The sequence below is a fragment of the Pecten maximus genome, chromosome 16 (genome assembly GCF_902652985.1).
Source record: "Pecten maximus chromosome 16, xPecMax1.1, whole genome shotgun sequence".
Lineage (NCBI taxonomy): Eukaryota > Metazoa > Mollusca > Bivalvia > Pectinida > Pectinidae > Pecten > Pecten maximus.
This window is the reverse complement of record NC_047030.1, coordinates 10,028,687-10,052,629: the sequence shown is the minus strand read 5'-3', so window position 1 is coordinate 10,052,629 and position 23,943 is coordinate 10,028,687. Positions and strand designations below refer to the sequence as shown.

At 37.2% G+C, this 23,943-nt stretch overlaps 1 protein-coding gene across 2 annotated transcripts in view; it reads right to left on the bottom strand.

Moving 5' to 3' along the window:
• Positions 1–3,805: 3,805 nt before the first annotated feature.
• LOC117345224 (feeding circuit activating peptides-like) overlaps positions 3,806–23,943 on the bottom strand; it is a 47,981-nt gene continuing 27,843 nt past the window's right edge. The window contains exons 2-3 of one of the 2 annotated variants that reach the window (XM_033908245.1): positions 5,217–5,769; positions 3,806–5,057 (exon numbers count right to left, since the gene is read on the bottom strand). In XM_033908245.1, the coding sequence (XP_033764136.1) occupies positions 4,168–5,057; positions 5,217–5,769 (1,443 nt within the window). In that variant the 3' untranslated portion in view covers positions 3,806–4,167. Of the gene's footprint in view, positions 5,770–23,943 lie in introns of both variants that reach the window. The other variant, XM_033908244.1, reaches the window with a different exon arrangement.

Genomic DNA, 23,943 nt, shown 5'->3' with positions numbered 1-23,943 from the left:
TACTTTACCTTTGTACCGTATAGTGTGTAACTGTTTGTATGTATTACTTTACCTTTGTACCGTATAGTGTGTAACTGTTTGTATGTATTACTTTACCTTTGTTTGTGTGTAACTGTTTGTATGTATTACTTTACCTTTGTTTGTGTGTAACTGTTTGTATGTATTACTTTACCTTTGTTTGTGTGTAACTGTTTGTATGTATTACTTTACCTTTGTTTGTGTGTAACTGTTTGTATGTATTACTTTACCTTTGTTTGTGTGTAACTGTTTGTATGTATTACTTTACCTTTGTTTGTGTGTAACTGTTTGTATGTATTACTTTACCTTTGTTCGTATAGTGTGTAACTGTTTGTATGTATTACTTTACCTTTGTTCCGTATAGTGTGTAACTGTTTGTATGTATTACTTTACCTTTGTTTGTGTGTAACTGTTTGTATGTATTACTTTACCTTTGTTCCGTATAGTGTGTAACTGTTTGTATGTATTACTTTACCTTTGTTTGTGTGTAACTGTTTGTATGTATTACTTTACCTTTGTTTGTGTGTAACTGTTTGTATGTATTACTTTACCTTTGTTTGTGTGTAACTGTTTGTATGTATTACTTTACCTTTGTTTGTGTGTAACTGTTTGTATGTATTACTTTACCTTTGTTTGTGTGTAACTGTTTGTATGTGTTACTTTACCTTTGTTTGTGTGTAACTGTTTGTATGTATTACTTTACCTTTGTTTGTGTGTAACTGTTTGTATGTATTACTTTACCTTTGTCGTATAGTGTGTAACTGTTTGTATGTATTACTTTACCTTTGTTTGTGTGTAACTGTTTGTATGTATTACTTTACCTTTGTTTGTGTGTAACTGTTTGTATGTATTACTTTACCTTTGTTCCGTATAGTGTGTAACTGTTTGTATGTATTACTTTACCTTTGTTCCGTATAATGTGTAACTGTTTGTATGTATTACTTTACCTTTGTTTGTGTGTAACTGTTTGTATGTATTACTTTACCTTTGTTTGTGTGTAACTGTTTGTATGTATTACTTTACCTTTGTTTGTGTGTAACTGTTTGTATGTATTACTTTACCTTTGTTTGTGTGTAACTGTTTGTATGTATTACTTTACCTTTGTTCCGTATAGTGTGTAACTGTTTGTATGTATTACTTTACCTTTGTTTGTGTGTAACTGTTTGTATGTATTACTTTACCTTTGTTTGTGTGTAACTGTTTGTATGTATTACTTTACCTTTGTCTCGTATAGTGTGTAACTGTTTGTATGTATTACTTTACCTTTGTTTGTGTGTAACTGTTTGTATGTATTACTTTACCTTTGTTTGTGTGTAACTGTTTGTATGTATTACTTTACCTTTGTTTGTGTGTAACTGTTTGTATGTATTACTTTACCTTTGTTTGTGTGTAACTGTTTGTATGTATTACTTTACCTTTGTTTGTGTGTAACTGTTTGTATGTATTACTTTACCTTTGTTTGTGTGTAACTGTTTGTATGTATTACTTACCTTTGTTTGTGTGTAACTGTTTGTATGTATTACTTTACCTTTGTTCCGTATAGTGTGTAACTGTTTGTATGTATTACTTTACCTTTGTTCCGTATAGTGTAACTGTTTGTATGTATTACTTTACCTTTGTTTGTGTGTAACTGTTTGTATGTACTACTTACCTTGTTGTGTGTAAACTGTTTTGTATGTTACTTTACTTTTACCTTTTTGTGTGTAACTGTTTGTATTTATTACTTACCTTTGTTTCCGTTGTGTGGGAACTGTTTGTATGTATTACTTTACCTTTGTTCCGTTTTTGTGTACTGTTTGTATTTCTTTACCCTTTTGGTTTGTGTTTTAACTGTTTTATTTATTTCTTTACCTTTGTTTGTGTGTAACTGTTTGTATGTATTACTTTACCTTTGTTTGTGTGTAACTGTTTGTATGTATTACTTTACCTTTGTTTGTGTGTAACTGTTTGTATGTATTACTTTACCTTTGTTTGTGTGTAACTGTTTGTATGTATTACTTTACCTTTGTTTGTGTGTAACTGTTTGTATGTGTTACTTTATCTTTGTACCGTATAGTGTGTAACTGTTTGTATGTATTACTTTACCTTTGTTTGTGTGTAACTGTTTGTATGTATTACTTTACCTTTGTTCCGTATAGTATGTAACTGTTTGTATGTATTACTTTACCTTTGTTTGTGTGTAACTGTTTGTATGCATTACTTTACCTTTGTTTGTGTGTAACTGTTTGTATGTATTACTTTACCTTTGTTTGTGTGTAACTGTTTGTATGTATTACTTTACCTTTGTTTGTGTGTAACTGTTTGTATGTATTACTTTACCTTTGTTTGTGTGTAACTGTTTGTATGTATTACTTTACCTTTGTACCGTATAGTGTGTAACTGTTTGTATGTGTTACTTTACCTTTGTTTGTGTGTAACTGTTTGTATGTATTACTTTACCTTTGTTTGTGTGTAACTGTTTGTATGAATTACTTTACCTTTGTTCCGTATAGTGTGTAATTGTTTGTATGTGTTACTTTACCTTTGTTCCGTATAGTATATAACTGTTTGTATGTGTTACTTTACCTTTGTTCCGTATAGTGTGTAACTGTTTGTATGTATTACTTTACCTTTGTTTGTGTGTAACTGTTTGTATGTATTACTTTACCTTTGTTCCGTATAGTGTGTAACTGTTTGTATGTATTACTTTACCTTTGTTCCGTATAGTGTGTAACTGTTTGTATGTATTACTTTACCTTTGTTTGTGTAACTGTTTGTATGTATTACTTTACCTTTGTTTGTGTGTAACTGTTTGTATGTATTACTTTACCTTTGTTGGTGTGTAACTGTTTGTATGTATTACTTTACCTTTGTTTGTGTGTAACTGTTTGTATGTATTACTTTACCTTTGTTCCGTATAGTGTGTAACTGTTTGTATCTGCTACATTTTCAGCATGGTATGCTGCCTTACTTTCCGATATCCTAGATGATAGCTGAATTTCTCTAATGTAACGAACATGGATTTCTTTAACAGTTGACAGGAATATCGATTATTTTACAGGTGTAGGCTTGAGACAAACTGCACGTGCTCATTGCAAGCTCTCAGGAATCGTATGACGTCACGACAATAATACAAAGATCTAGCGTTTATAATGAAATCAAATCACGTCAACATTTTCTTGCATTGGTTTAAGATAACTTCCACATGAAAGATGGTAGTCTAAACAGATCAAAAAAAAAATAATCCCCCTCCTTTTGAGTTAGACACGGGGATCTGTACCCTCCGAGTAGGATTCTGAGCTTAAGCTGTCAAAACTTGGTAAGTTTTTGGCACCTTTATGGTATTTTCTCATCTTCTTAGATCTGTTTTGTATATAAAAAGTTTACTCCCTTGGGTGTGATAAGGTGAGAAGATTTCCTAAAGTTGGGAAAAATATATATTTATTTACTTTTTTTAAACTAATTCCTTGATCGGACCCATTTATTGCGTAATGTCATTTGACGCTAGCTTCAAAACCGGTTAATTGGACAGTTTTGCTGTCTTTACTGCTAATGAAAACACTTTATATCAACCCGGATATATACAACTTGTATTATCTTCTATATTTTGTGTATTAAAGCAGTTGGTTACTGAAAAACTTGCAATGTTGTCGGAAGCCAAGACGTCTACCCAGCTTGGCTTGCAATCAGTGAAGAAGAAGAAGAAGAAGAAGAAGAAGAAGAAGAAGAAGAAGAAGAAGAAGAAGAAGAAAGAAGAAGAAGCTACTAGTACTAGAATCATCATCAAAATGATAAACAAGAGGAAAGGGACTTTGAATTACATTTTTATATAAAAGAAAACAAATCAAAAACATTGTATTTGAAGAATTGTGTTAAATCTGTGAATGTATTTCCGTTAAATTTTGACATAATTAGCTGAATGTCAATTCCTTTAAAATTTCTCCTTATACATATCCAAAACATATCGCCGCTTCTTCGTCCGTCCGAGCACCGATATCCTGTACACACATACATACAGTCGCATCACTGACTTAACACAGAAGAATCCTGAAAAGATAGTCGTCTAAAAATAGATTTACTTTCATAACATCATATATCAATTAAGTTGTGTATTTGATGGACGTGAATATCTCCTGATATCATTTTCCATAATTAAAATTCATTTTCGGATCATGGTGACGTCTTTCCATCTTCAATGTTGCCTTTTGAGACCGCATCAACTGAACGTTTGTATTGGTGCAGAAACGCGCCACCTAATGGGTCGAGTCCTCGTTTGTATTGATGAAGAAATGCACCCCCAAGCGGATCGAGGGCTCTTTTGTAGCCATGAAGGTAGGTTCCACCTAGTGGGTCTAATGCCCTTTTAAAACCATGGAGATACGTACCTCCTAAAGGATCCAGTGCGCGTTTATAATTATGAAGCCAGGCACCTCCAAGAGGGTCTAAAGCTCGTTTGAATCCGTGCAGATAAGCACCTCCAAGTCGATCAAGAGACCGCTTTTCTTCACTTTCATCATCGTCCATAGCGCGCTTGAAACCATGTAAGTATGCTCCTCCAAGCCGGTCAAGTGAACGTTTTAAATCGTCGTCATCCATGGCACGTTTAAATTGATGTAAGTATGCACCACCAAGTCGATCAAGAGCGCGTTTTGAATCGACCTCGTTCTCGTCATCCATTGCGCGCTTGAACCCATGTAAGTAAGCACCACCGAGACGGTCCAGGGAACGTTTCGAATCAACGTCATCATCATCCATGGCGCGCTTAAATCCATGTAGGTATGCACCACCGAGGCGATCTAACGAACGTTTTGAATCATTATCGTCATCACCGTCATCCATGCTACGTTTGAATCCATGTAGATATGCTCCACCTAATCGGTCCAATGAGCGTTTTGAATCAACCTCATCAATACCATCATCCATAGCGCGTTTAAATCCATGTAAGTATGCACCTCCTAGCCGATCAAGTGAACGTTTTGAATCTACGTCATCATTATCCATAGCGCGCTTGTATCCGTGCAAGTATGCGCCACCTAACCGATCAAGTGAACGTTTTGAATCTACGTCATCATTATCCATAGCGCGCTTGTATCCATGCAAGTATGCGCCACCTAACCGATCAAGTGAACGTTTTGAATCAACGTCGTCATCATCATCCATAGCACGCTTGTATCCATGTAAGTATGCGCCACCTAACCGATCAAGTGAACGTTTTGAATCAACGTCACTATCATCATCATCATCATCCATAGAGCGCTTGTATCCATGTAAGTATGCGCCACCTAGCCGGTCTAGCCCGCGTTTTTTATAGCCATGTATCCACATACCTCCAAGTGGGTCAAGCGCCCTTTTATACCCATGGATGTAAACTCCACCAAGGGGGTCTAGTCCCCGTTTGTATCCGTGAATAAAGGCTCCCCCTAATCTATCAAGGGACCGTTTGGCGGGAATACCATTATCATCTTTTATCGCCTGTAGGACTCGCTTTAAAACAATGAGTTTGTCCTCCGCTGTCCCTGGAGATCCACTCTTGTCTTGTTGGACTTCGTCTTTGCCCTCCCGCGACGGGAAATCCTCATCTTCCACAATGTCCACAACGTCGTATGTATTGCTGTCCTCGTCGTCAGCCTCGCGCGTGCCTTTATGGACATAGATACCACCTAACCTGTCCAGGGGGTCATTACTGGCTGTAGTGGCCGAGTCGGTGTCGGACGTAGGCGAAGGTGTCCAGCCACGTAGATTATTCAACACCCTATGGAGGTCGTCCTGAAACTATACAAGGATGGAAAATGTTAGAAAATGCAGCTGAGGTATTATAATGGCTATTATTCATTTTAATTGATTATTTTCTGCATGAACAGTTAAAAGCATATGTACATGTATGCAATATTTTATTCGATTCGTAAACAAACTTTTTTTAAAGAACAAAGAAATAAAGTGTTTTTGTTTTTAATTTCACAAATAATATACTTAGTACAAATGAGGAAATAAGACACTTTTTCACACATGCTCATGTCTGGCCGAAACCTCTTGATCTACATATCCAAGTTGGCAGCCAGAAATATACGCCAAAGCCCGATACTCCAACATGATCACAGAGACAAATCGTTAGTTAGACGATATGAACACGTGGTCATGTCGTAAGAACCTCGGCTTACTAAACAGTAACTATAGTTCATATTAGAGTTGGCAAATGCCCTGTGTATAAAGAATAATGTATTTCATTCCATGAAAATCAGTTTTCACTTATCACAGATTGTTAATTTAAACAATCATGAACTGGATATCGCCTTCTAACATATGCTAGTGTGCTGCTCCGGACTAGCCCCGGTAAGAGATCACTAAACAGGATTGCAATTAACAATATTATCATTTTATTTTTTTTAAATACGGGGTTATTAAACATTTTATGAAGTCCACCTCTTCTCTTTATCTTCATAATTCCAGCATAACTAATGTATCACCACTTAGCCTAATGGTAAACCTGATTGATCATACATACGAGTACCCTTCATATTAACAGTGTTATTTTTCCGGGAGATCAAATGATATCGTCCTACTGATGTTACTTTCTGTTGTGTTACGAATCAATGTAGACATGAACATAGCATGTGTATTTTTTTTCTATTTTTCTTTTCTTCATTTGCTTGTTTTGGGGATTTCTAAAAAAATCACAATATTTAAAAAAAAGAAAGATCTGGATTATGATATCTGAATATAACATTCTACTGTTTGACGCACGTCTTAGGTCGCAGTTTATAACGAGTTACCCCGCTTGAGATTTAACAAACGAAATTGTGTACATATATATGAATGGCTAAAGCGGAGTAACTCGTTATAAACTGTAACCTAGGATATGCTGTCCATTATACACTGGGTTTTTGTGTGGTCTTATATAAAGTCTCCTATTTCTTGGCGATACGGATATCTTCATCCTCACGATATTTCATTGTCCCATGCCCCAGTCAACTAGAATACAGCTTTTTTTGGTACATTGATTAGTAGAGTTGACTATTAATTCCTGTAAAGCGAGTTAGTTTGTAATTAAGTAGAGGATATTTTCACGTACAAATGTCCCACTGATAGGTTATCACTTTGCTCGGTTGATAATCTGATTAGCTAGGTAATCCCGATTTTATGTTCTTTTTTTTAATGTTTGCGGGAAGTACATTGGTTGAAGTAGGGTGACGTACCAAAGTAAAGAATCATAATAGGACATTAAAACCATGTAATATACAGGAGTATGTAAATGAGCGCTAGGCCACCTGGACTGAGTAGGTCGTACCCCTTGATGCTACAAAATGTAATTGATATTGTGCATGTTTAAACTTTACATCAAGTCCTATGTAATTTTTAACACTCGGTTAAGTTATTCGACAGACTGATACGTAATAATATCAGTGATTTTATTATTATTAGAACATGCACTTATGTTATTACCGACGTATATTCAAATTACACTGGTTGTTGTCTTAAAATATAAGTTACATCGAATTTACATATTTGAATTATAAATATATTAATACATAAGGCCATTAAAGACGATTTACGTTAGAGATGCAATTTACATGAACTACAGTGTCAATGTTTCATTTAAAAAAATTTTTCAACTGTTACAATCAATCAAACATTTAAGGACCTGCCAGAATTTGGAGGTGGAGGAAAGCCGGAGTACCCAGAGAAAAACCACCGGCCTACGGTCAGTACCTGGCAACTGCCCCACGTAGGTTTCGAACTCGCAACCCAGATGGTGGAAGGCTAGTGATAAAGTGTCGGGACATCTCACTTGTTGCATGGTACCATGTATGTGTCTTTACATCTTATTACCGGGTATTTCTGATTAGCGTCATTGTGCGGCATTTCAGCATGTATGCATCATATGGCAAGGTTGTAAGAGGCAACTAAATTTGGGATGTAATATTTTCTTTTGTTTCTAAAGAAATTACTCCCTCCTAGTGCCACCATTGACACTGCCTCTCTTTTGGAATTTAGTTGAGCGTTTGCCTCTCTGAGGAAGACTTTGGGTATTGTCCCCTGGCTGACATATATCGGAGTCCCTAAAGATTTTATCTATTAATTACTACTGCGTAATGCTTAGCATTTGTGGAGTGGGACGACTTGCTCTTCCGTTGTCAGTATAATGTGACCGGGTGCGGTGTCCTGCTGGATGTCTTCGGCAGTATACTTCAGTGGAGTAGCACTTTAAAGTTTGCATATGTCCCACGCTACCATAAGGACGCGAACAAACTACGACAGACTCCCACACACAATCACCACACATAAAATCTCACACACAATTCAATTCAAGTTTATTCCTTAGGCCTTTCAGCCCATAAGAGAAAATTACAACATGTGTATAGATATAAATGCATACAAGTACGTACAATTAGATGAATATATGACAGACGGAGAGTGATCATAATAATAATGGTATTTTCAGGACAATTCAGACATATTGTATATGGAAAATAAGTTACAAACTTTAATAATATACAATCAACCTTTTAGTTTTTTCTGCCCTTTTCCTGAAAGCTAACCCAATAAATTTTCCAATTTTATTCAGTTCTTTTACATTATTAACGCTTAACAATTTTATTAATTTAAAAAAAACTTGGTTTTGTATAATAATACTTCTTAATATATTTTGCACGAATTCTGCATAAAATGGACACTGTAGTAAAAAATGAAATTCGTCTTCAATTTCTTCTAAATGACACCATCGGGAAATGACCAAAGCTGTTGATAGGACTTCAACAGGAATAATCTTTCAAAATAAACCACGTACAGATTACAATTACACACTATAACTGTTCACATGGGTCAGTGCACGTGAGATGGAGATCATTTTGGTATGCTGTCACGCAAGCTTTTCATCAGGATACGTTCATAATGTTAAAACGATCCTTAAATGAATTTTTCATATGACATACATGTCCTAATCACAGCACTTAAATGATGCATTTAACCTGGCACATCATGAAAAGATCAATGAATTTATAAAAGTATACAGTACTCTGTCACATAAAGCGATAGTGCACTTCAGTTGGTTGTTAAATATGGATAGCCTTTATGAACCTGTTATCGTCGGCGAGATGTTAAGATATCTAACCGGTTATCTAGGTCAGAATATCTTGTACTTTTTATGATATACATATAATAAATTGTGTCACCTTAAGGGCACATGCACCAGACCACAATAACGTATTAAAACTTTTCATGTCTGAAAATATCGTTTTCTCGTCTGTTATTTGACATATTCGGGACGATCTATATTACAAGAATGTTGTTTACAAGAGTTCCATCTCGCCAACCCCTGCCCTACCGCCACCCACCACCACCACCACCAACAACACAATTTACCATATCAACAACATCACCAATAACAACAACACCGCAAATGCAACCATTGCCAACAATAAAAACACCATCACCGCCAACAACAACAAAAACGCAACCACCAGCAGCAACAACAGCATCAGCAACAACAACAGAAAAAAAACGATATCAATAATAGCAATGCCAACAACACCAAGAACACCAACAGCGACGTCACCGCTAACAGCAACAAAGACACCATCGACAATAACAACAAAAACATCACCGCCAATAACAACAAAAACATCACCGCCAATAACAACAAAATCATCACCGCCAATAACAACAAAACTGCAAACACCACCATCGCGAGCAACAATTTTAACAACACGATCACAGCTATAACCAACAACAACATGATATAAATTGGAACCAATACTGTCTCGTGATGAACACAAGGGATGGGTAAACAGGTAGTGTAATGACTATGGATTATCAGGCGGATGAATACACAGTCATGTATTTCAAACCTAAATTGTATCAATCATGATATCAGCAGCGGACATATGTATCATATTATCCCAATATGATTATAAGTGGCAACATATATTGCCTCCATCCCGCTCAGCGACCTGAGACGCTTTGTTTCATCCCTCAAGTCTCATTAACGGTATCCTTTATTCATATTATCTGGAATTGACTGTAATTTGTCGCATTTATGAGAATATATCATAATTCTACGAAGAGTGACCCACGTGCATTATAGATGGCTACGATAAAAACACGTTAATTATGGAAAAATAATATGGAGTTGCTAACCCGAACACGTTTTCCCGATTAAACCATCCATCTGTCGCACATTAACGTCCATTGTGTAATATGGAAAGGAAAAGAATCTCGTTCCGCGGAAAATGATAGTCCCTAAGTGAGCTAGCCGCGGATGTATATCCGGTATAATGGTTCCACAGCATTGTAAAATTACTCATAGATAAAAACTTGCTCATCCAATTTGAGCCTAACACGCAAAATCACAACATAGAACTCCATCCGCTCATAGTCGGATGACCAAGTTATTCGTCTAAACGGTTTTAAGAGGATATGGCACTTTTTTCTGGCCACTGTTGATATTAGGCATCAATGCATGTGTATTATAATATCGTTTTGTATTAAAATGCAGTATGAATATCATCGCAACTCCGACAAAAACACGTTCATCAATCTTCCATTTCAACTCCGGATTACCCTTCCTGTACAGTCCAACTATCTCTCATCACAACTCCGGATTACCCTACCTGTACAGTCCGACTATCTCTCATCACAACTCCGAATAACCCTACCTGTACAGTCCGACTATCTCTCATCACAACTCCGGATTACCCTACCTGTACAGTCCGCCTATCTCTCATCACAACTCCGGATTACCCTACCTGTACAGTCCGACTATCTCTCATCACAACTCCGAATTACCCTACCTGTACAGTCCGACTATCTCTCATCACAACTCCGGATTACCTTACCTGTACAGTCCAACTATCGCAATCCATAGACAAACAATACCCCGTACAACTATCTCTCATCACAACTCCGGATTACTCTACCTGTACAGTCCGACTATCTCTTATTACAACTCCGGATTACCCTACCTGTACAGTCCGCCTATCTCTCATCACAACTCCGGGTAACCCTACCTGTACAGTCCGACTATCTCTCATCACAACTCCGGATTACTCTACCTGTACAGTCCGATTATCTCTCATCACAACTCCGGATTACTCTACCTGTACAGTCCGACTATCTCTCATCACAACTCCGGATTACTCTACCTGTACAGTCCGATTAACGTAATCTATAGACAAACAATACCACGTACAACTATCTCTCATCACAACTCCGGATTACTCTACCTGTACAGTCCGACTATCTCTCATCACAACTCCGGATTACCTAACCTGTACAGTCCAACTATCTCTCATCACAACTCCGGATTATCTTACCTGTACAGTCCGACTATCGTAATCTATAGACAAACCATACCCCGTACAACTATCTCTCATCACAACTCCGGATTACTCTAACTGTACAGTCCGACTATCTCTCATCACAACTCCGGATTACTCTACCTGTACAGTCCGACTATCGCAATCTATAGACAAACAATACCCCGTACAACTATCTCTCATCACAACTCCGGATTACTCTATCTGTACAGTCCGACTATCGTAATCTATAGACAAACCATACCCCGTACAACTATCTCCCATCACAACTCCGGATTACCCTACCTGTACAGTATAACTATCTCTCATCACAACTCCAGATTACTCTACCTGTACAGTCCGACTATCGCAATCTATAGACAAACCATACCACGTACAACTATCTCTCATCACAACTCCGGATTACCTTACCTGTACAGTCCGACTATCGCAATCTATAGACAAACAATACCACGTCCAACTATCATCACAACTCAGGTAATCCAACGACTCATCCGCAGCCGTTACAATTGACAACGAGATGCATTTATGCCTGTATACATGCAATAACTCTTTATATTCTCGTGGAGAACATATTGAAATACAATATGGTCATAAAAATGCCAAAGGGTTGTGCATCCGATCTGTTTCCGAGACGAAACTATCGCATGCCTATCGCAGCAAGTGATCCCGTTAGACTCGACTGGCATGTGGGAGGCATTCGGGTTGCTGGCATTTATGACAAAATAAATGACACTGAAGAGTATAATATCATTGTCGTCATGTATATCTTCCCAGCATGACTCTTGAACATCGAACAAAGAAATAATATGGAAGACTATCATGTTCAAAGGAATTAATAGACTTCAAAGACATATCGAAATTGACGTGAAACTGTATATGTATGGAATGTGACATTTCGGTCAGCTGTTCACTTCACATGTCAGATACTGTCGGAATGAGTTTTCCTTTCCTCGTTAACGTTAAAACGTGTTTCATCAGAAGGGAATTATTAGACATACAAGTAGATATTGATGTTCTGAGATGATGTGATGATTTACAAGCAAACTAATTATAAATGCAACTAACCTGCGGCTTAAAATTCGATTTTCTAAGTTTTTTTGTTTTTTTTTTAGTTTTTTTCAGATATGAAACTGTATGGGGGTTTGATTTAAACACGGAAGCATATAGTTTAAACGATTATCATAGATAAAATTCTAAAACAGTAGTAAAAATGAAAACGTCTGTCTCATGCAGTAGTTTAATTCCACTCACATTGCTCTTTCCAGACAAAATCGACTTATTCGTTAAGTATAATATTAATGTAAATAAGAATAAAAAGGAAATATGATCAGCTACAATGCCCTTCTTCCTTGGTTTTAACTACATGTACTCTCAACTAAATTAGACAATAAAACAGCTATGGTGTCTGTTGCCGGCGAGTTGTGTCTGTTCACCATTTCATCCGTCGTAAATGTCTGGATTAACTGTCGTTTGATGTCCACTAAGCCCCACAATACCCTTATCGCAGTTCACTGGCACATATATAGACATACCACCTTTTGTTAAACGTTCGCCCCTATGAGAAAAGCTTTGGGTTATGTCCCCTGGCCAAGACACCATATAGTTGGTATTCTTGCTTAACGCACAGCAGTTTGGGAGTGGTATGACACTGGGTGGGGTGTCCTGCTTGATGTCTTCGGCAGCATACTTCAGTAAGATCGCACTTTAATATCGGCATCAATTTCGCGTTATGTTATCAGAAACATAGCACATACACTTTACTCTTGTATCTCAAACAGCGACGGTTGTCCTAAATGGTCATAGGACTTACGAACATACATTATGCTATTTGAGCTCACTGGCTAATGTGATGCCATCCTGTCTCTAAAAATCGGCTACAAAATTAGTAGGACAGTGATGGTACGCACAAATCAACGCAATGATATTGAACTAGTTCTCCATTTAAAGGAAAATTGCCTTTCCTTATTTGAAAGTTGAAAGTTATTTAAAAAGTAAATGTGAGTCATGTATGGTCAAACATTAACGTCCAATCTACAGAGTAAGGTATTTGGTAGAAAGTCTTAGGTCACAGCTAAATCAAAGTTTTTTCATACAAACGTTTGGTTCATTGTAACCAATCATTATTGGTCACGGAAACGTGCGAGTTTGTAGGGCTTCCGGTAATAAACTCTCGTCCAAGTTGTTGGTATGGTCTAGAGATCAGCAGTGTTACCAATCTGCTTCCAAACCAATATGTCACGTAGAGGATTAGGATTGTTAATTTTAAATTGAGAGCCCAGACGACTTCACAATTATTCTCCCCTTTTAGGGGTTATAAGGGGACTATTTAGACTGTTAATGTGAATTTCATGAGCGAGAAAATGGTAAAACCGAAACTCTTTAATATCACAGCCAAGCGGCAAGTAGGTAATCAACACATCGAGTCTACATTTATAAGACCTAGCTGTTCAGAGGCTGTAATACCTACATGTATATACACATAAACTTTTTCCCTCAACATCAGATTGCCTCACGACAATGATAATAAAGGCGAAAGACGCCAGGTTGAGATTTGGCTTTTTATTTGATATTTCAGATCTTAGTCGAAGTTGGGATTGTATTTTGCTGTTTTATGACGAGTGTTAACTCCAATAAAGATAAGCCTTTTCATTCCACCTATGACGCTATATGTATACGTCTAACAGACAACCATACAGCGGATCATTTTCGCGGGTCAAACTTTTCGCGATTATCTATTAAACGAAACAATTAACTTTTATCGAATTAAAATTTCGCGATCTGACTATAACAGGATATCTAAATTCCGCGAATACTGCTCGAATATGTATCATATAGGTCGATATTGTTTCTTCAGCAAACTCATTATCTCTTACTTGAATTTCTTATTCATCCTTTTACCTTAGAGTATATTTCATTTCCCCCCGTGTCGGTGTAACGCACACTCTACTATATATTGCCACTGGATACATTTGATCAGCTATGTCCGGCCTGCCTACCACATCCACAGCATATTCGACAAATCATGACATTCTGTATTAATTGGGGACGAATAAAAAAAAGGTCAATATATTCAACAAAACAGAATACAACACGAATGGAAATACCCAAACAAGCGACTAGGTAAACACGGTGGGTCTTTTTTGTTGGGAAACATCATGTAGCGCAAATACAGTAACTGGTACCTTTGTACTAGTGTCAGCAGATAGCATACGTAGTGCACCTTGGTAGCAAACAGACATTGAACACGGTGCATCACCATAGCAAATATAACATTGACATTGTACATGAAGTTCACGTCCGTGCCAGACCTGTTCTGTTTCAACAAATCAAAGCACGGACATATCATTTCTCTAGTTAAACACAACGCATCTCTGTAACAGATATATAATTTGCACAACAAATGAGACACGTTTGACATAAAAGTAGGACTATAATAAAAACACGCTCACCACGCTGTTCAGGGTCGGACGTATTTTCTAATACGGTTGTCTTGTGAATTAACAACATCAACATGTGATTATAGCTATCTTCACGTGACCAAAGCTGTCTTCACGTGACCAAAGCTGTCTTCACGTGACCAAAGCTGTCTTCACGTGACCAAAGCTATCAATGAAGGGTCATACATTTAGCTTTTTGTCGACATTAACTGTCGTCACGTGAAATTTAACCGTGGTCATGTGACATTAACTTTCGTCACATGACATAAACTGCCGTCGCGTAACATAAACTGCCGTGACGTGGCAATAATTGTTGTCATGGAACAAAGCTGGTGTCATGCGGCATTAGGTCCAATATATTGTCACATGTGTGTCTTTACCTGGGTAATATCTAGTGGGCTGTTCACCTCTACTGTTACACACACCTATTTCAATTTTGGAAATCGACCTGTCAGTTAATCGAGGTTTGTGATTGTTAGGGAGGTAACGTTGGTAGTATTGACGGTATTACAAGTTAAAATCATTACTGCTCCAGCGTCTTATCCTTAATCCCTGAGATGAACATGTAAACTAAGCAGCTAAAGTGATTTTGTTTCTTTAATCGTCATTGGCTCGTTACACGTATCGCTACTGGTTGTTTCCAGGGAAAACACGCGGACGAATCTAAGACATCATATGATATGATATTACAGATATACTAAACCATTTATAGTGCTTTTACACGAAACTGCCAAAGTAACCTAAATTATTGCTGCTCTGTCGTCAAAGAAAAATTGTGTATGTATTTGTTATCTACTTTAATGTAAGAAGTCGATATTATCAATCCATTAAGGATCTACTATTAATACATATTTATTTTACGGAGGATCATAATTTCCCCCAGCATTTCTCATTATACCACCGCTTTTCTCCTTCCGGGGTTTATTTTCCGACCGTCCTTCCTACATTTGTTTGTGTCAGCTCTAAAGAAGATTCATTGTCAACTAATCTTAGCACAGCTATCTCAGCTTAACAACGGCAAATATTCAATATCTGACCAACTTTTCCATGGACAACACTACTTTTTAACGATCCTAGAGATATAGCACCTAACGTTTCAACCATAAGAAATTCGATCTATAACACTAAATACATTGTATATCGCAGCAAACGCCTTCAATCATTCGAAATTCGATCAATAATCGTACAGATATCGCAGCTATCGTTTCAACAAAATTCTAAATCAAAATTCGATCAATAATCATAAAGATTTCACAGTTTACCTTTAATATAAGTTCATATGTCGATAAATATTCCGAGGGATATCGATGCCATTTTTTTTTTTCAAAATTCAGCACAAAGCATGCTCAAATAGACATCTAAACACTTTTAAATTAAATCGTTAATTTTGTTAATTCACTCTAGTTTACTTTTTTGGAAGATTTACTGATTGGCTTTAACACGTCAAAAAGTATATAATTATCATTATTATAACTAATATCATTTAGGTTATAGCCAAGAATGGATAGTTACATTGAGGATCTTACAAACATCCAATCACCACTCCCTTAACCCCAACAAACATCCAATCACCGCTTCCTCAACCCCAACAAACATCCAATCACCACTCCCTCAACCCCAGCAAATATCCGATCACCACTCCCTCAACCCCAACAAACATCCAATCACCACTCCCTCAAACCCAACAACCATCCAATCACCACTCCCTCAACCCCAACAAACATCCGATCACCACTCCCTCAAACCCAACAACCATCCAATCACTACTTTCTCAACCCCAACAAACATCCGATCACCACTCCCTCAAACCCAACAACCATCCAATCACTACTTTCTCAACCCCAACAAACATCCGATCACCACTCCCTCAAACCCAACAACCATCCGATCACCACTCCCTCAACCCCAACAACCATCCAATCACCACTCCCTCAACCCCAACAACCATCCAATCACCACTCCCTCAACCCCAACAACCATCCAATCACCACTCCCTCAAACCCAACAACCATCCAATCACCGCTTCCTCAAACCCAACAACCATCCAATCACCACTCCCTCAACCCCAACAAACATCCGATCACCACTCCCTCAAACCCAACAACCATCCAATCACTACTTTCTCAACCCCAACAAACATCCAATCACCGCTTCCTCAAACCCAACAAACATCCAATCACCGCTTCCTCAACCCCAACAAACATCCAATCACCATTCCCTCAAACAAAACAAACATCCAATGACCGCTTCCTCAAACCCAACAAACATCCAATCACCGCTTCCTCAACCCCAACAAACATCCAATCACCATTCCCTCAAACAAAACAAACATCCAACCACCGCTTTCTCAAACCCACAATCATCCAATCACCGCTCCCCCAAACCCAACAACCATCCAATTACCATTCCCTCAAACATAACAAGCATCCAATCACCGCTCCCCCAAACCCAACAAACATCCAATTACCATTCTCTCAAACATAACAAGCATCCAATCACCGCTTCCTCAAACCTACAATCATCCAATCACCGCTCCCCCAAACCCAACAACCATCCAATTACCATTCCCTCAAACATAACAAGCATCCAATCACCGCTCCCCCAAACCCAACAAACATCCAATCACCGCTCCCCCAAACCCGACAAACATCCCATCACCACTCCCTCAAACCCAATAGACATTTACCAAACATCAGAAAGACTACCTAAACACGTTCCTATCTGTTCTGTACCACCTGCGGAACATCATTGTTGATGTGTCTGTTCCGAGTCGGTGCTCAACGATTGTATAAACTATATTCATCACATCAAACAATTCACCCAGGCACAGTTACAAAATGTAATTCCGCATCTAGCATGATATATATATTGATACAGGGAAACATGCACCTGTGGGTTTGAATTATTGTATTCTCTGATTAATTTCTGAACCATGCTTAAGAGAAAAATAAAATAGCACTAGAACAAATATATATTAGGGTTTACCCTCTGGGACCAATTAACGATAAAATTGCGCAAGCTGCATCCTTTGCTTACTATATTATCAGACTTCAGGTCGTCTCCGACTTTTGCGGCCGACTGTGGATGAACTCGTCCTTAGGTAGCGTGGAATTTATTTTCTACATTCATTATAAATATTATCTGATATCAGACGCCATATTTACATTCGCAATATCTACACTATATATCTCCAACAATCTGTTATGCAAGTATTCTATGAACCCATTATTTATATTTCGTGATTATTATCATCACGTCTGTGGCCGAGTGGTTAAGATGTCCCGATACTTTATCTCTAGCCCTCCATATCTGGGTCGCGAGTTCGAAACCCACGTGGAGCAGTTGCCTGGTACTGACCGTAGGTCGGAAGTTTTTTCTCCGGGTACTCCGGCTTCCCGCCACCTCCAAAACCTGGCACCTACTTAAATGATTCTGACTGTTAATAGGACGTTAAACGAAATAATCCAAAAGTGACTATTACCATTAGTGACTTGATTGTCATATAAATCCAATCGAAATAGGTAGACTATGCAAACTGATTGAAGTTTCGTTTCGTCAGCTGATAAATCCTTTTCGTGGCTGAGGAAGGATGGGAAGGCCTTACATGTAAATGTGGGTACCAGAAGAATCTGAATCTTTCTTCCAAAGAAATCGAAGAGTTTGTTTGCTGACGGCTCAATTGCAATATTTAGGATGTCTTTGATTTATTTTTCACATGTTGTTTTCAGTGGTGTTTCCGTCTTCTATTTAAGTGGTTTTAATAAAAAGGTCAAGGACACATTGCCAAAACCCTCAAACTAAAATATATCGATGTTTTGCTAGTTGTATAAGAAAACAATCAACATATCAGGACGAAGTTTTATATATGCTGTACTAGGCATAAACTCAAACAGTGCTTATATCGCAATTTACTCGTAACGTTTAATAGTTTACTATCATGCTGTATACGCGTGAAATCTGTTCGGAACCCCTCGCTTCTTCTCGATAGATAGTTGTTTATACGTCACCTTGTTTTTGTTTTTGTTTTTTGTACAGTCAGGGTCATGTTGAGGCTTGATCTCCTTATAGTAACTGATGGCTACCTCACTGAACAACATACAGGATGCCCGTCGCGGGTCATACAGAGCAATGAAGGTAAAGTGTCTAGCTCAAGGACAAGTATCACAAGGAACAAAAGCCGACACGGGTAGGGAGCGTTGAACCACGCCCCTCGGTTATTATACTGGGACAACTTAGTCATGCGCTTTACACGACTGAGCTATCGCGGCTCCTTTATATAACGATTTCTTTGATAAACGTTGACAAAAACATTGATCCGGTTCTGGCAGCATTATCATAACTACCATTATTCACATTTCGATCACTTTTGTTCAATTAAGTGTTTTTATTGCGGATTGAAAGAAGAAACTCCTTTGAAAATCTGACTTTCGTTTTCTTTCCTTGTGGTGCCATGTAGAAGTATTGAAATACCCCCAATGGAACCCTTCTGATTCCAAGTTTAGAATCGTTCCGCCTGTCATGCTCAGCGAAAGTGACATCACTTGACCTAAATTTTACTTGGTGAGTGCTGTCGATGAATGAGATGTTTTCACGCTCGTAAAACGTGGTTTTATTTCTCACTGTACTTTCAAGTGTCTCAATAGAATCCTACTTTTGTTCATATTTGGTCGTCGTTCAATCGATTTTAGGTTGTACCTTTGTTTACATCGCGTGTACTCGATCGTTTTCGTGGAAATATTCAGTTCAAACGTTTGGATGGCTTTCTATTACGACTGATAGAGATTTATGAAGTCTTTGAGAATGAAAAGCGTTACAACATGACGTGGTTTGACTGGCAATATGCAATTTCAAATCAGAAAGTTAAATCCGATACTTTTCGGTCATTTCACAGCTGAAAAAATCATCATCGATTTTTTTCTAAGCACATTGCATGTAACATTGGGGCGTGCATCACATACCCATGGCCGTCTGAAGTTTCCTCACACCCCAAGAGATGTGTCTTTCTGACCAGAGTTACACCAAACTACGTCTTAGAACAATTTTATCGCTGACAACAGGGGAGGGATTTGTTCGTACGTAAATGTCATCCCTTGTCCTCTGGGACATTAAAGTGTGTCTAAAGACTGATCCCATCAGCAGCATAAGCCATCAGTGTCCATATTGAGCATACTGTTAAGACATTAATCTAACTCAAGTGCACTGGCCTCTATATGACACAGAATCATGGAAAACAAGGATGTCCAAACGAAGGAATGTCATTTATAGCATCTGGTTACAAAAAATATTTGTCTTTTTTACCTCAATGTTTTGTCATACGTACAACTTATATATATCTGTGGATATATTAGTCATCTACGTTGCGGACGTGGAGACTGGAATTGATCTGCTATGCTTATTACAACCATAGGACATTTATCACTTCCTTGATTTCTAATCAACCTTAAATTCTTGATTTCCTCTGCCAGGTATACGGTAAGAAAATAGCTCTTCAATATTTCAAGGATTAATCCTGGATGATACATCATATTATATATATATCTGTATATTAAAAAGCAAATGACTTAGACCGAAATTGCTCCCAATGCAGCAATAATTTCAACATGTCTAAGCCAACTCTGTGTCATGTATTATCACCACAAAGGCGAAAGGACAAATGTACATGCACATTGCATATCTTACTTATATGATATTGATACGCTTGATTTATTGAATTATTGGTCCTCATTTTGACCGCCATTTTATCTGTTTGTGTTGTGTATCGAAGTATTTATGTATTATTGTAGCGTCATAACATTTCAACCTTTTTTTTTTATTTTTAAGATATAATTAGATAATAACAGACACGTGTTCACTTTGTCATCATTACTTGGTAACGTATATAGCAAGTGTAACCTGTTGTTGCTTGGTAACGTATGTAACAAGCATAACCTGTTGTTGCTTGGTAACGTATATAGCAAGTGTAACCTGCTGTTGCTTGGTAACGTATGTAACAATTGTAACCTGTTGTTGCTTGATATTGTCTGTGTCACGTCGCATATGCTGTTGCTTAGTAACGTCTCAGATAAATGTCACCTATTGTTAAATACTAACGTTTGTACCACGTGTCACCTGCTGTTGCTTGGTAACGCATGTAACAAGTGTATCCTGTTGTTGCTTGGTAACGTATGTAACAAGTGTATTCTGTTGTTGCTTGGTAACTTATGTAACAAGTGTAACCTGTTGTTGCTTGGTAACGTATGTAACAAGTGTAACCTGTTGTTGTTTGGTAACGTATGTAACAAGTGTAACCTGTTGTTGTTTGGTAACGTATGTAACAAGTGTAACCTGCAGTCACTTAGTTACGTCTGTAATACGCGACACCTTCCGGTGTTTGATGATTTCTGTGACAATTGTCTCAATCTGTTATCCGACTCATTAACCGATGCCTTGCATTTTCAGTAGCTTTTTTTTCTATTTTTAATTGCGTTCTGTAGATTATTCAATTATTCCTTTACTTTGCAAATCATCATATTTAGAATTCATCTTCGAATGCGCTGTTATGTGTGCTAATTTAAAGTTATAGATATATTCTAAAAGAAATAGTGATGTTCGTTAGTCATCTTGTGTTCAAAGCAGGTATTGTCTTCCAAATTCCGTAGGATATCTTTCATCATCGACATACAGGTATGACATTTAATTTTAATACACCATTGAAATAATAGATGCTATCGCTGTTACCATTTTAGCTCGAATACAAAGACTTCCAGCAGATCAAAGTATATATCCGTAATGCACAGCACACTAAGAACCAGCTGATATGTCAAAACGGTTTTCTCTATCACGCGACACAACGCTATTTTAAATAAGCCGGGCATTTAAAAGATAGCATAATTAAATGATGAAAATCTATAATTTTTAAGAAGCAAAAGAGCAAAACCAAAACCACAAATAGAAAGTGTAATTCTAAAAAAGGAATTAAAAAGTATGCATAGCCTGCCAAAAACAAAACAAACAAACAAAAACAAAAAACAAAAAAAACGGAGACTAAGACCAGGTGATTCGTAAGATTGGGCGTCCTCTTCTTCATAGACGACAAAAAAAACGGAGACTAAGACCAGGTGATCCGTAAGATTGGGCGTCCTCTTCTTCATAGACGACATTCGCATGTCTAATCCAGGTTTAGTCACACTCTCAAAAAAGATTAATATGTTTCTATTAACTGTAATTAGTATGTTTCAGTAAGGAGATGTTATAAACCCTTAAGTAAATCAGTCTTGTAGATAGTTCAGATATTATGGTGAGCTCTTTATCATCACTAATGAAAGACTCAGATCAAGAATAACTGATAGGAAATGTGACATTCTGATGGTTAACATGCAAAGCGCTATTTATCACAATAGAACTATGTAAGCCTTCTGGGTCCGCACTCTCGGTTTCCTGTCGTCCTGCCAACACCTATACTTCTACTGAACTATTTAGCTAAAACAAAATGTGATCCTTTACTAGAATAAATATAAGGGATATTGGGTTAACATTTATAATAACTTTATAGTAGAGTTTCGGGGAAATACGGTTTCGCGGCTTGCTTTTAGTAATCAGTACATACAATGAACTGCCTGTTGTCGTTTATTTACAAAAGTGTGAGTAATGTGATCCATTGACTCTCATGTTAAATTTAGTAGACCTGCTCACGGCTAGATAATCCAATCAGTTTTATTTGATATAGTGAAAAATAGACGATTTCTACAGTAAATCGAGTGCAAAATGATCGTGTTCTTAATTAAATCAGCTAAAATTGTCTCTGTCAAGAGCCTGGAGCTTGTAATCTTTACCTTTGAAGGCAGTGCCCTAGTTTGTTTTAAAGAGAATGGGGATATCTATTCGAGCTGTTATATGTGTATGTATCAATTAAAACAAGACAGGAGAATACTAATATATATTCCATAACATCAAATGACAGAGTCGCATATATTTGTTTTTATCGTGATTTAAAATCTGTAGGTTCATCCAGGAATGGAATAAAAATGCACACAATATACTGGCCACACAACGATAGCGTCACAGAATAGCAATGCCAGTCAAAGAACAACTCCGAAAAATCTACAATACTATTTTACTTTTGAGGCATTTGGAACTCATCCAGAAACAAAGGTAGCCACAAATATGTCCATGTAACGTTGCCATGGTATATTATCCGATATTAAGTCTTTCATGTCAGAGTTACGGTCGTAATCCAGGTCCTAATAATATCCACTGAAGATCGTAATGGGAGCATGGAATTGTAAGCGCTCGTGCAAGTTTTATAAGGAATCACGAGACAGGTTAAACATGCGTTATCTGCCAGCGTCACGTTAACACAAACAACATGTTTACGACCCTCAGGAAGTCTCGCATTAACGGACAATTACATTATCTTGTCAATTAAACATTTAATACTCTATTAAATTAATAAACGTCCAAAATTTAACTTTATTTTTCGTATTAAACCTTGGAATGAAATGGCAGTAGTACAGTATCATGACAAGGCTTTATAGAAATTTAAATCAACCATACAAAGCTTTGTGATTGTTGACTGAGCAAAGTGTGAACAACCCTTTGTACATGTAATATGAACCAAAGCCGAGCTTAAACATAAATATTGCAAAACGTGTTCCCAGTCATGAGGTTAGTTTCTCTACAGATGATAAATTGCCTGTTAAACGTCAGCACAGCTTTTGTTTTCGTTCGGATGCGTTTTATACATATTGTGAACTGCTCAGAAATAATTCGTGGTTGATAACCTTCCTACAGACTGTACTCCCAGTATAAGGAGTCCACGTGATATGTCCAAGACCGTAACTTTATCAGATCTAGACTCAAATTCCATGCATGATATATAGACATAAAAGGCAAATAGCAATACTATAGGCGCCTAAATATTTTTCACGACAACCAATTAACTGACTTCCCGTAAAGACCATTTAATTTTGTCGTTAACATGCATACATATAATATGTTAATAGTCTTAAAACATCAAAACTTTTGAACAATTTAAAATTATTTTTTGATAAGTTTTAATACGAAATTTTATATACGATATGGTTAATAGTATTCATGGAATATCATTTTATTTTATGAATGATGTTTCTTTTGTATAATTAACCACAAGGAGACAGAATAACAAAGTTTGTTGATCAAAAATCGTGATATTGAACTGACTGAGATATTATTCCGCC